We start from the raw sequence: 14,653 nt of genomic DNA, 5'->3' as shown, positions 1-14,653 counted from the left end.
GGAAGGCAGTCAGGATTTTTGTCTGAGCGGAGTGCCATGTCCCCTCCATCTCGTGGGTTCACATTCAGGAAGTGGACAACTGGGAGGCGGACTTTCTGAGCCGCACCACAGCCAACTCTGCGGCAACTGCTGCCAGGTCCCGAGATCCCCTGGCACTGGCCATGGATGCCCTTAGACCACCACCTCCCTTTCCACCACCTGCCCAAGGTCGTGCAGAAGATCAAGGCAGAGGGCATCTCCATGATCTTCGAGGTGCCGTATTTGCCCGCCACATGTGGTACGGCAATGTCGTCCGCCTCACTGCAGATGTTCGCCCTGATCTGCTTTTGCAGGGACTCCTCTGCCACCCCAATTAACTTATGCTGCATTTGACAGCGTAGCGTTGAAACCGAGGTGTAAAGGGCTCGGGGTTGCTTGGGCTGGGTCATTCACACCATGCTCCGGCTTGGAAATTCTTTCACCTTGATTTACAACCGTACCTGGAGGGCCTATTTTTGCTACTGCAATGTCCGGTCCCTGTCTCCCACCACCCTTTCTCTGCAGAACCTTCTGTCCTTCTTGCAAGCTGGGTTGGAAACACTTCTTGCACTCAGCTCTCAAGGGGAAGGTTTCGGCACGTTTCACACTTTTTCAACCGCCCTTGGCATCGAACTCTGTCAGCACATTTTTGCAGGGTGTGGCACATGAGGCCCTGCTGTACAGATCCCCCACTCTGCCCTGGGATCTGAACTTGGTGCTCAACGCCTTTCAGGGCACTCTGTTTGAGCCTTTCGGAGAATTATCTTTACATTTTCTTTCCTGGAAGGTAGCCTATCTCATTGCGGTCAATTCCATTAGGCGGGTATCGGATTTGGCATCTCTCCTGCCATTCCCCTATCCTGGTTCTTCATTAGGACAAGGTAGTTTTTTTTTTTTTTTGTCCAGTGCCTTCCTTCCTGCCGTAAGTGGTTTCCTCTTTACACCCTTCCTCGGCAGAACGCTCTGCATAAATTGGACGTGGTCAGGGCTGTTTAGGCCTTCCTGTCGGTTACCTCTTTGTTCCTGCATTGTGACTCGCTGTTCGTTCTCCCAGAAGGTCATCGCAAGGGGCTTCCGGCCTCTAAGGTGACCATCTCCTGGTGGATACGGTCCGCCATTTCAGAGGCTTATCACTGTAAAGGGAAGGTCCCGCCCTTACGGCTTATTCCACCCATTCTTTGGGGGCCTCCTGGGGGGTCCACAACATGACTTCGGCTTTACAGATGTGCAAGGCAGCTACTTGGTCGTCTGTGCACACTACCAGTTTCTACCAGGTGCACACTTTTGTGTCTGCATACACAGGGTTTGATCGCAAGGTTTTGAAGGCAGCGGTGGCTCTGCCATCTGCCTGACTCTTTTCTTTTGGAGTTTCCGTTTTCCCACCATGGGGGACTGCTTTAGGATGTCCCACGGTTCCTTTGTCTCCCAATGTATGAGAGCGAGATTTTTTTTATACTTAAAAATGTAAAATGTAAAATATTTTTCTCGCCACCTCCATAAGGGGGACACAGCACCCACACATTGGTTTAGTCAGTTGGCCTGTGGGTCAGTTGTCTGTCGGTGGGGCTGTTCGGAGTGTTTGTCTAGGGTACTTCCTCAGACATTCTTTTTTGTTTTCTCTGTCGCTCCTCTTCTACTGCTTTGGCACTAAACTGGTTAACTCAGAGCCAGTGGGCGGGTATATCCTGCCAGGAGGGGCCAACTTTTTTTTTTTTTTTTTGCCTAGTGTCAGCCTCCTAATGGCAGCAGCATATACCCATGGTTCCTGTGTCCCCAATGGAGGCTCCGACAAAAAGATTTTACAGGAAGTATAAATAAATCGACTTTTTTCAGGACTTTTCGTAATCTGTAGTTTTTAATTTTATTTATTTTTTGTTTGCTTGGACCTTTTTTGTTTGCTTTTTATTTTTTTGTGATTTTAAAAATCTGCATTTTTGGTGTTTGGTCTTTTTTTTTTTTGCAAGGGTTATTTTTTATTTATTTATTAGTTGTGGAAGGGGTTTTATTTAAAGGGGTTCTCCGGTGCTTACATATCTTATCCCCTATCCAAAGGATAGGGGATAAGATGCCTCATCGCGGGAGTCCCACAGCTGGGGACGCCCGCGATCATGCTCGCGGCACCCCGTTTGTAATCAGTCCCCGGAGCGTGTTCGATCCGGGTCTGATTACGGGCGACTAGAGGGCCGGCGGCGTGTGACGTCACGCCTCCGACCCCGTGTGACGTCAAGCTCCGCCCCTCAATGCAAGCCGACGGGAGGGGGCGTGATAGCTATCACACGCTCCGGGGACTGATTACAAACTGGGTGCCGCGAGCATGATCGCGGGCGTCCCCAGCTGCGGGACGCCCGCGATCGTAATAGGTGATAGGGGATAAGATGTGTAAGCACCGGAGAACCCCTTTAATTTTAGACATTTTTTTAAATTTAGTTAGACCCTTTTAGACTCCCCATAGGGCAAAAGTTGTTTCTAACGACAGTAACATTTAGGTGGTAGTTACTCCATGAGGATGTACATTAATGTCCTTTCAGATTCACTTGTGATTCTGCCAGTTGTTTATAGTTTATGTGCGGTCTGCACAAGTAGTTAAATCAAATACTAAAACTATAATTCATTTAAAGGCAAAATAGTATTAATAAATCTCAAACTGGAGCATAAAGTATTTACAGTTTTTTTTTTATATATATATTAGTTAAGCCTTCAATATTAAGACTTCATTCTTCTTTGTAGGCACTACTTTTTGCTCTCCTGCATCTGCTCTATCTGCCAGACAAAAATGTATGCATTTTTTACGTTGGAAGCTCTCTGCTGCTGTCCAGATTACTGAAGACGAACAGTTAAACCTAGAGATGTATGAGAGAACCATACAACGAAAGATAAATTTATCTAAAAACATGTTTGGAATTCATCCCTTCTATATAACTAGAGGTAAAAATCGATTATTGTTTTACACCAATTAAGTCATAGTTTTTACCTTCTTGATTTTGTGTGGATTATATTCTTCCTGGTTTGCAAACTGTATTTAAACTCTTAAATACATACATAGATGTCTATACTCGTCTGTGTGCCGGTAACTGGGTATGGTGCGGGCTCCCGACCCAATACAGGCCGGCCCCCAGCTGATTCCTGATTATATCTGAGGTCCACTGTTAAAGGAGTAGTCCAGTGGTGACTCAGTGGTTTACAACTTATCCCCTATCTTAAGGATAGGGGATAAGTTGCAGATCGCGGGGGGTCCGACCCCTGGGGCCCCCCGCGATCTCCTGTACGGAGCCCCGACAGCCCGCGGGAAGGGGGCGTGTCGACCTCCGCACGGAGCGGCGGCCGACACGCCCCCTCAATACAACTCTATGGCAGAGCCGAAACGCTGCCTTCGGCAATCTCCGGCTCTGCCATTGAGATGTATTGAGGGGGGGGGGGGGGGGGTGTCGGCCGCCGCCTCGTGCGGGGGTCGACACCCGCTATCTCGGCGGAGAGCCGGGGCCCCGTACAGAGAGATCGCGGGGGGCCCCAGCGGTCGGACACCCCACGATCTCAAACTTATCCCCTATCCTTTGGATAGGGGATACGTTTTTCACCACTGGACTACCCCTTTAATAACCCTTTACATAGCAGCTGTCAAAGCTGACGGCAGCGTCTAAAGGTGCCTTTATCCTGTCCCTGGTGGTCTAGTGCGGTGGATCGCTCCCCCGCAGCTTGAGGGCTTACCTCTCCTGTAGTCCCGGCTCCTGCGCTGAGAATGATAAAACCTGGCAGGACCAGGCTTTATCAATCGAGCGCAGAGCACACAAATCAATGTGGTTTTATGGAACCACATTGATCTGTATGTGGAATCAAATGATTCCTCCTAAAAGTCCCCTAAGGGGACTAAAAGTGTATAAAAAAAAAAAAAAAAAAAAAAGTTTAAAAACACACACAATAATCTTTTCCTTTTTAGGCTGGGTTCCCAACACGTTTTTGCCATACTGTTTTCAATCAGTTTTTCTTTAAAAAAAAATTGAACAGTGTGGGAAAAAGTAAACCGTATATTGTTTTTAAAAGTGCATACAGTTCCGACCATTTTTATAAATAAAAAAAAACATACGGTAAGTTTTTGAAAATGTTGTCCATTTTTAATGGGAGGGCTGTTGGGTGGGGACTTTAGGATGCAAATGCGCATGTGCAAAGTAAAAACCGTATACTGTTTCCCGTATGGAACCTGATACATGTGCGTTTCCCATTGACGTCCATATTAAAAAAAAAAATAATAATTTTTAATTTAAAAAAAGTATGCAGTTGCAGTATGGTTTTTAAACCGTAGACAAAATCTTGGTCAACCACAATTTTTACTTAAGTTTAACCCCTTAAGGACACAGGGCATATGGATATGCTCTGCGCATTTCCGGCCCCAGCAGCTAGCTGGAGGGGAGCCGGTGCCGGATTCCTGCTGAAATCGTTCAGCAGGCATCCCGGCATATCACCCAGGGGGGGTCATTATGTCCCCCCCATGTCGGCGATGGCCGCAGATTGCTGGACAATTCAGTCCAGCGATCTGCGGCGGATTCCGGGTCAATCGGGTCTCCAGTGACCCGGAATTACTGGCTGATCGGGGCCGTCAGAGACTGCCCCGAACAGCCATAGCCAGCAGGGGTGAGGTGGCACTGATGCCACCTCACGATCGCCCTGATTCGTCGGCCGGCTTCCTGGCTGACCAATCAGGGCGCCTGCTGCGGGTGTCACTCCCGCAACCCGCTCCGCCCCTCTTCCGGAGGAGGTGAGCGGGTGCGGGAAGAAGACCCCAGTTGGGATCGGGGCCCCAGGAGCGGCGGCGAGGGACTGAACTGCGCGGCAGCGGCGTGGATCTGCAGTTGGAGGTGAGTGACAGCCTCCTGCTGTTGCTTAGCAACAGCTCCCAGCATGCAAAAAGGGCATGCTGGGAGCTGTAATTATGCAACAGCAGGAGGCAGACCACCACAACTCCCAGCATTCCCTTATGGGCATGCTGGGACTTATAGTTTTGCAACAGCTGGAGGCACATTTTTTCTATGGAAAAGTGTACCTTCAGCTGTTGTATAACTACAACTCCCAGCTTGCACAAACAGCTAAAGTGCATGCTGGGAGTTGTAGTGGTGCATCTGCTGGTTGCATAACTACAACTCCCAGCATGCCCATTGGCTGTCGGTGACTACTGAGAGTTGTAGTTTTGCAACAGCTGAAGGCACACTGAGTTAAGTAGCAAACCAGTGTGTCTCCAGCTGTTGCATAACTACAATCCACAGCATCCCCAGCCAAAGTAGTATGCCTCCGGCTGTTGCATAACTACAAGACCCAGCATGCCCTTCTGCTGTCCGTACATGCTGGGGGTTGTAGCTTTTGCAACAGCTGAAGGCACACTAGTTGCAAAACACTGAGTTTGTTACCAAACTCGGTGTTTCACAACCAGTGTGCCTCCAGCTGTTGCAAAACTATAACTCCCAGCATGCACTGATAGACGGTACATGCTGGTAGTTGTAGTTTTGCAACAGCTGGATGTTCCTCCCCCCCCAATGTGAATGTGAACATGGGTGGAGGTTTACAGTAAGGATCCGGCTGCAAGTTTGAGCTGTGGCAAATTTTCTGCCGCAGCTCAAACTGCCAGCCAGAAACTACTGTGAACCCCCGCCCGTGTGACCCTAAAAACACTACACTACACTAACACACAATAAAATAAAAAGTAAAAAACACCACATATACACATACCCCTACACAGCCCCCCTCCCCAATAAAAATGAAAAACGTCTGGTACGCCACTGTTTCCCAAACGGAGCCTCCAGCTGTTGGCAATACTGGGAGTAGTTGTTTTGCAGATAGCCACTGACTGTCCAGGCATGCTGGGAGTTTTAAAACAGCTGGAGGCATCCTGTTAGGGGTATTCTACGCCAGTGATTCCCAATGTCCACCCCTATGCAAGTCCCTAATTTAGGCCTCAAATGCGCATGGCGCTCTCACTTTGGAGCCCTGTCGTATTTCAAGGCAACAGTTTAGGGCAACATATGGGGTATCGCCGTACTCGGGAGAAATTGTGTTACAAATTTTGGGGGGTATTTTCCGATATTACCCTTTTTAAAAATTTAAAATTTTTGGGAAACCAAACATTTTAGCTAAAAAAATATATATATTTTTTTTACATATGCAAGTCGTGAATAGCCTGTGGGGTATTAAGGTTCACTTTACCCCTTGTTACGTTCCCCGAGGGGTCTAGTTTCCAAAATGGTATGCCATGTGTTTTTTTTTTTTTTTTTTTTTTTTGCTGTTCTGGCACCATAGGGGCTTCCTAAAGGTGACATGCCCCCCAAAAACCACTTGTCGCTCCTTCCCTTCTGAGCCCTCTACTGCGCCCGCTGAACAATTAACATAGACATATGAGGTATGTCCTTACTCGAGAGAAATTGGGTTTCAAATAAAAGTAATTTGTTTTCCTTTTTACCCCTTTCAAAAATTGGATCTACAAGAACATGCGAGTGTAAAAAATGAAGATTTTGAATTTTCTCCTTCACTTTGCTGCTATTCCTGTGAAACACCTAAAGGGTTAAAACACTTACTGAATGTCATTTTTGAATACTTTGGGGGGTGCAGTTTTTATAATGGGGTCTTTTATGGGGTATTTCTAATATGAAGACCCTTCAAATCCACTTCAAAACTGAACTGGTCCCTGAAAAATAGGGAGTTTGAAAATTTTGTGAATAATTTCAAAATTGCTGCTGAACTTTGAAGCCCTCTGGTGTCTTCCAAAAGTAAAAACTCATACATTTTATGATGCAAACATAAAGTAGACATATTGTATATGTGAACCCAAAAAAATAATTATTTTGAATATCCATTTTCCTTACAAGCAGAGAGCTTCAAAGTTAGAAAAATGCAAAATTTTCATTTTTTTCCATCAAATTTGGGGATTTTTTACCAAGAAAGGATGCAAGTTACCATAAAATTTTACCACTATGTTAAAGTAGAATATGTCACGAAAAAACAATCTTGGAATCAGGATGATAACTAAAAGCATTCCAGAGTTATTAATGTTTAAAATGACTGTGGTCAGATGTGCAACAAACGCTCTGGTCCTTAACCCCTTAAGGACTCAGGGTTTTTCCGTTTTTGCACTTTCGTTTTTTACTCCTTACCTTTTAAAAATCATAACCCTTTCAATTTTCCACCTAAAAATCCATATTATGGCTTATTTTTTGCGTCGCCAATTGTACTTTGCAGTGATATTAGTCATTTTACCCAAAAATGCACGGCGAAACAGAAAAAAAAAATCATTGTGCGACAAAATCGAAGAAAAAACGCCATTTTGTAAATTTTGGGGGCTTCCGTTTCTATGCAGTGCATATTTCGGTAAAAATTACACCATATCATTATTCTGTAGGTCCATACGGTTAAAATGGTACCCTACTTATATAGGTTTGATTTTGTCGTACTTCTGGAAAAAATCATAACTACATGCAGGAAAATTTATACGTTTAAAAATGTCATCTTTATCATTATTTTTCCACGTACAGGGCGGTATGAGGACTCATTTTTTGCGCCGTGATCTGAAGGTTTTATTGGTATCATTTTTGTTTTGATCGGACTTTTTGATCACTTTTTATTCATTTTTTAATGGTATAAAAAGTGACCAAAAATGCGTATTTTTTACTTTGGAATTTTTTTGCGCGTACGCCATTGACCGTGCGGTTTAATTAATGATATATTTTTATAGTTCGGACATTTACGCACGCAGCGATACCACATATGTTTATTTTTTACTGTTTTATTTTTTTTATGGGAAAAGGGGGGTGATTTAAACTTTTATTAGGGAAGGGGTTAAAAGACCTTTATTAACACTTTAAAAAAAAAAATTTTTGCAGTGTTATCGGTCCCATAGGACCGATTACACTGCACACACTGATCTCCTATGCTGATCACTGGCATGTATTAACATGCCTGTGATCAGCATTAACGGCGCTTGACTGCTCCTGCCTGGATCTCAGGCACGGAGCAGTCATTCGTCGATCGGACACCGAGGAGGCAGGTAAGGGCCCTCCCAGTGTCCGGTCAGCTGTTCGGGACGCCGCGGCGGTCCCGAACAGCCCGACTGAGCAGTCGGATCACTTTCAGTTTCACTTTAGAAGCGGCGGTCAGCTTTGATCGCCGCTTCTAAAGGGTTAATACCGCACATCGCCACGATCGGCGATGTGTGGTATTAGCCGCGGGTCCCGACCGTTGATGAGCGCCAGGACCGACGCGATATGATGCAGGATCGCGGCGCGATCCCGCTACATATTGCGGGAGCCGGCGCAGGACGTAAATGCGTCGTTAAGGGGTTAAGGTGTAAAATGGCCTGGTCCTTAAGGGGTTAAAAACCATAATGCAACCGCATACGTTTGTTTATTTTTTTTTTTTAACGTGGACATCAATGGGAAACGCACATGTATATATGGTTCCATACGGGAAACCGTATACGGTTTTTACTTTGCACATGCGCATTTGCATCCTAAAGTCCCCACCCAACACCCTTCCCATTAAAAATGGACAACATTTTCAAAAACTTATGTTTTTTTTTTTTATTTAGAAAAACGGACGGAACTGTATGCACTTTTAAAAACAGTGTTTAAAAACGCATATGGTTCACTTTTTCCCCATACTGTTCCATCAGTTTTTTTGCCATACGGTTTTCTTTAGAAAAACTGATAGAAAACAGTATGGCAAAAACGTGATGTGAACCCAGCCTTAAGTTTTTTTTAAATCTCCTCCCTTTTCCCAAATTCCATATAATAAATTATATAAACATAATAAAACTAAACATGTGGTATCACCGCATGCATAAATGTCCGAACTATAAATATATATGGTTAATTAAACCACACGGTCAATGGCATAAGCGCCAAAAAAATTCCAAACTTAAAAATAGCGTAATAAGTGATCAAGTCCATCAAAACAAAAATGGTACCGATAAAAACTTCAGATCACGGCACAAAATGAGTCTTCATACAGCCCCGTACGCGAAAAAAAAATTATAGGGGTCAGAACGACAATTTAAAATGTGTTAATTTTCATGCATGTAGTTATGATTTCTTGCAGAAGTATGACAAAATCAAACCTATAGAATTAGGGTATCATTTTAACTGTATGGACCTACAGAATAAAGATAAAGGGTCATTTTTAACAAAAAATGTACTGAGTAGATACGTAAGCCCCCAAAATTTACAAAATGGCTTTTTTTCTTCAATTTTGACACACAATGATTTTTTTTTCCCCCCATTCCCATTTTGCCGTAGATTTTTGGGTAAAATGACTGATGTCTTTACAAAGTAGAAATGGTGGCACAAAAAAGCCATTAAATGGATCTGTAGGTGCAAAATTGAAAGGGTTATGATTTTTAAAAGGTAAGGAGGAAAAAACAAAAGCACGAAAACAGAAAAACACTTATTTAAGGAGTTAAAGGGGTATTCCAGGAAAAAACTTTTTTATATTTATATCAACTGGCTCCAGAAAGTTAAACAGATTTGTAAATTACTTCTATTAAAAAATCTTAATCCTTTCAGTAGTTATGAGCTTCTGAAGTTAAGGTTGTTGTTTTCTGTCTAAATCTTCTCTGATGACACCTGTCTTGGGAAACATCCAGTTTAGAAGAGGTTTGCTATGGGGATTTTCTTCTAAACTGGGCGTTTCCCGAGACACGTGTCATCAGAGAGCACTTAGACAGAAAAGAACACCACCTTCAGAAGCTCATAAGTACTGAAAGGATTAAGATTTTTTTAATAGAAGTAATTTACAAATCTGTTTAACTTTCTGGAGCCAGTTGATATATAAAAAGTTTTTTCCTTGAATACCCCTTTAGACTAAAGGACCTCATAATTATAAAGGCCTAACCTAGAAAGTCGCCAAACCTAGATCCGATTTTGTGACAGATTTTAAGTTCCACATTTATTATGCATTCTTGAATAGAGGTGGTGGTGGAGGTGCTCCCTGGATACCAGCATGTCCCAATGGGGTAGTTCAGTTGCTTGTTATATTATTTGATTTTTGGGCTGATAGAGATTGTGTATAGAGCTGGTGGGACACATAATTTATAAGTGTACTGTTGGTATATCCGAGGGGGGTCTCTCCCCCGGTTATTTTTGGTGTGTGTGTGTTTTAAGGGTGGGTTATTTTAATGGGAGGGCTATCCTTTTTGAATTGTCTTTTTGAATTATTAAGTTAACTTAGGAGTTAGTAGTTATGTGGATTGGCATTGCTGGATTATAGGTATTTATTATTATTCTTGAAAAGATTATTCGCTCCGCTCCCATTCAAGACCACATTTTGTTTTATTGTATCATATGGTTCTTTTCATTACGCGTTAATAAATCTAGTGGTGTATGTGTGTGTGTTTTTTTTTTTTTTCCCAAAAGCCAATTGTCTTTTCTCGAGCGCTTCATTGGGGGACACAGGACCATGGACCTATGATGCTTGCCACTAGGAGGATGACACTAGGCAAAAAACAAAAGAAGATTGGCTCCTCCTGCAGAATATACCTGCCATCCGGCTCTGAGCAACTCAGTTTTATCTTAATGTCAGCAGGAGCCAGACCAGTGTCTAGTTAAATTTTCTCTCCTTTTTTATTTTTTCTAGCATTGGGAGACCGGAGCATGGCACTGCCTGATTCCCCCTTCCACCCACACACACACATGCGAGCTAGGGGCACGGTACATTGCAGGGTGGACCGTTAATCCCTCCTCGCCATCAACCAGTGTCTGGTGGCATACCCTGGATCTGGGTCCCCCATCTGCCCCTGCCAGGCTGGCTTAACGCAGCTGGCCCCTAGCTGGTCTAAGACTAGAACTGGTGCTCTCCATAGATGAGTGTGTCCATATTGGTGAGTATGACTTCCCCCTCCTCCCATACCCTGGACCTGGTGCTCTTTTCTCTTGGTGACATTATTGTCTGGGATGCTAGGGGTTAACTTTTGGGAGTTTTTCTCACCTTTCCCCATGCATTTTCCCTCCGACTGCTCCTATAGAATGTGGACGGGAGGTGCTCTGTTTCAGGGACTTGGGGGGGGTTTGTGTTCGCTGCGTCTGCTAACCTGCGCATTGGTGGACAGCTGATCCCAGCCGACTGAGGCACTCAGGTTCTTGCCCCGGCTACGGGTGCTTCTCTAATTTAGCCCGCGGCTTGGGCCTAAACATAGCTCCCACCCCTCTGGCAGTGCCTGTAGTGCTCTGCAGTAGCTCCTCCTCTGCCCCCCAAGGCCCCCCCCCCCCCCCTCACTCCAGGTCCATTACCTCCAGACGCCATCGCCACCGATCTCCCAGTGTACGCTTTCGGTCTCTGCTCCCAGTCCACCTCCACCCGTTCTAGGACTTCTACAATGCCCTCCTGGTACCCAGGGGGGCTTGGGGATCCGGATTCGGTTCCTCCCTCTGACTCTGAAGAGACTTCCCGTATGTTAGATTTGATGGATAGCCTGTTGTCTGCTGTCAGGGACACATTCCACCTGCAGTACCCAGGAACTTCATGTGCAATCCCTGAAGTGTCCTTTTGCCATGCTCGTCAGACTCCTCAGGTTTTCTGCCCACACACTGAATATGGCGAGCTGTTAGAGGCGGCCTGGAAGCATCCGGATAAGCGCTTCCATGGGATTAAGAAGCTCCGGACTCTTTCCCTTTCCTCAGGACTTGGTTACAAACTGGTGTTGGCCTCCTACGGTGGACCCTCCTGTATCACGGCTGTCTAAATCCACTGCTCTGCCAATGGCCGATGCAGCCTCCTTTTAAGGATCCCTCAGATAAGCGCCTTGAGAATTTGGCAAAATTCGTTTTTAAGCAGCTGACCCAACTTTGACGCCTGCCTTTGCCTCCACTTGGGGTATCCAAGGCCCTCTCAGTTTGGGCCGGTCAACTGCGCCAGGGGATTTTAGCTGGTGCCTCCCATGGCGATTTGGCTGATCTAGCTCAGCAAATTGTTAATGCGGGGGGCTACCTCTGCTTGGCTTCCTTGGAGTCTGCTCGCTGCGCTGCCTTTGCCTTGGGCAACTTAGTGGCTTTTCGTCACTCCATGTGGCTTAAGACTTGGAATGCCGATGCGGCCTCTAAGCGTTCCCTTATGGAGCTTCCTTTCTTAGGGTCTCGTCTCTTTGGTAAGCGCCTTGATGAGATCATCTCTGAGACTACTGGGGGCAAGAGTTCTCTCTTGCCACAGAATCGTCCGCCGCACCACTCAGACCCGCGGCGGAAGACTTCTTCCTTTCTTTCCTTTAGTTTCTCGGGCCGCCAGGTCTAATCTTTGGCTTCTCAAGAGAGGAGGGTGCCTTCTTTTCAAGACCCGCTCCTCCTGGAAATCGGGGCCATGTATCAACCGACCCTCCCCAAATCCGGGGCTCTCAAACCTCCCACTGCCTGAGGGTGCGCTTTGGGTGGGTGGTCTCCTGTCCCTCTTTCGGGACGTTTGGCTGGCACACGTCCAGGATGTGTGGGTTAGAGAGGTTGTTTCCCAGGGTTATTGAATAGACTACTCTTCTATTCCCGGGATCATTTTTTCCGGTCCCGCCCTCCCCGTTCTCCCGCTCTTGCGGCAGCTTTTCAGGTGGCCCTTCACACACTCCTGTCTCACGGAGTGATCTCACCTGTTTGTCCACGAGAACTGTATGCAGGGTTCTTCTCAAATCTATTTAGTTCTCAAAAAGGACAACTCTGTCCGACCCATCCTCTATTTGAAGCTTCTGAAGTCATGTGCGGCTACGGCATTTCCTAATGGAATCCCTGTGGTCGGTGGTCCCTTCCATGGATTTGGGGGAGTTCCGCGGTTCCTGACGGTCATTTTCAGTGTGTCACTCTGCCCTTTTGGCTGGGGATCACGCCCCGAGTCTTCACAAAGACGCTGGCGGCTGTGGTGGCTCTCCTCCACTCGTGGGGTGTATCGGTTCTCCCCTATTTGGACGACCTGCTCATCAAGTCGCCCTCCCTGGAGCAGAACCGGGTCAGTCTCGACATCACTCTGCAGACCCTTTCCGATTTTGGTTTATCATCAACCGTGCAAAGTCCAATCTCTAACCTTTCTCGGGATTTGCTTTGACACGGCAGCAGCTCTCCTCTCTTCCGGAGGTGAAGCTCCGAGAGCTGTTGTTGGGGCTTTGGCGGCCAGGTCTGGTCCCTGTCCGGACCTGCATGTCTGTTCTGGGCAAGATGGTACCTTCGATGGAGGCTGTTCCCTTCACCCAATTTCTGTACTGTCCTCTTCAGTGGTCCATCCTTTCTCAGTGGGACAAACCTCCCTTGTCTCTTCATCGCGGGATCAGACTTCGGCTCAAGGTTCGCAGCTCCCTTCTTTGGTGGCTTCAGTGTCCTCTTCTCCGGACGTGCTGCTCCTTTCTGCCTCTCCATTGGCATGTCCTAAGCACGGACACAAGTCTGCTCTGCTGGGTAGGTGTCTTTCGGGACCAAGCGGTCTAAGGTCGCTGGAACCTGTCGGAATCCAGTTTCACAATCCAATGTTCTGGAGCTTCCTATGTACTCCTAACTGGAGTCTCCTGCTGCGGGGTCTCCCAGTACGGGTGTAGACGGACAACGCTCCGGATTGGCCTCGCCGCGTGTGGTATGAGGACATGGTCAGTCTCGTGGCACACATTCTCTTCTGGATCGCCCCGACCTTCTCTCCCAAGCACCCCTCTGCCACCCCAATTCACTTCCTCTGCGTTTGACGGCGTGGCGGTTGAAACCGTGGTTTTGAGGGATCGTGGATTCTCTTCCAGTGTGTTCCGGACCATGCTCCATGATTGGAAGCCCTAATCAGCCAGGATTTACCATCGTACCTGGCAGGCCTATTTCCGCTGGTGCAAGTCTCTCTCGCGCTCTCTCGTGATCTCTCTCGCGCGCTCTCCTGCCTCTTTTTTATTGACAAATCTCTTGTCCTTTCTGCAGTCGGGCCTGAAGATGCACCTATCCCTCTGTTCCATCAAGGGGTAGCTTTTGGCACTTTCTGTCCTCTTCCAGCGCCCTCAGGTGTCCGACCATCATGTCCGCACTGTTTTGCAGGGAGTGGTTCACGAGGTTCCTCCATTTCGGTCACCCACTGCACCTTGGGACCTCAATCTTCTTTTAGACGTTCTGCAGGGAGCTCCTTTTGAGTCTCCCAGTCAAGTTTCTCTTCGCTTCCTTTCCTGGAAGCTGGCCTTCCTGGTCACGTCTATTTGCCGGATGTCAGAATTGGCTGACCTCTCTTGTCGTTCCCCTTTTATGGTGCTTCATCAGGGCAAGGTTGTTTTTCGTCCAGTGCCCTCATTTCTGCCTAAGTTCATGTCGTCTTTTCACCTGATCGAGGAGATTGTGTTGCCTTCTGCCCTTCTCATCTGTGGGAGCGCCAACTTCACAAGCTGGACTTTGTTCGTGCTGTTCGGCAGTATGACTGTTTGTTTGTGCTTCCTGACTGACTGGCTCCCGGCTACTAAGGCCACTATCTCTCGGTGGATACGCTCCGCCATTTCAAAGGCGTATCGTTGCAAGGGTCAGGTGCCCCCCTTTCGAGTGAAGGCTCATTCCACCTTCGCAGTGGGGGTCTCTTGGGCGGTCAGCAACGGGGCTTCGGCTTTACAGGTTTGCAAGGCGGGGGTCATTTCTTTTTCAGTGTTCATTCTTTCGCATCTTCTGACGCAGGCTTGGGCCAT

The 14,653-nt window shown here is 46.7% G+C and overlaps 1 protein-coding gene across 1 annotated transcript in view; it reads left to right on the top strand.

Moving 5' to 3' along the window:
* The window catches only part of MDN1 (midasin AAA ATPase 1), a gene marked incomplete in the record, with an annotated part of 346,772 nt that overhangs the window by 160,638 nt on the left and 171,481 nt on the right, over positions 1-14,653 (top strand). Inside the window, 1 exon segment of the mRNA XM_056566109.1 lies at positions 2,746-2,943. Coding sequence (XP_056422084.1) covers positions 2,746-2,943 — 198 coding nt within the window.

This window comes from Hyla sarda, chromosome 3, assembly GCF_029499605.1.
Source record: "Hyla sarda isolate aHylSar1 chromosome 3, aHylSar1.hap1, whole genome shotgun sequence".
Taxonomy (NCBI): Eukaryota; Metazoa; Chordata; class Amphibia; order Anura; family Hylidae; genus Hyla; species Hyla sarda.
This window is presented reverse-complemented; position numbering and strand designations above follow the sequence as displayed.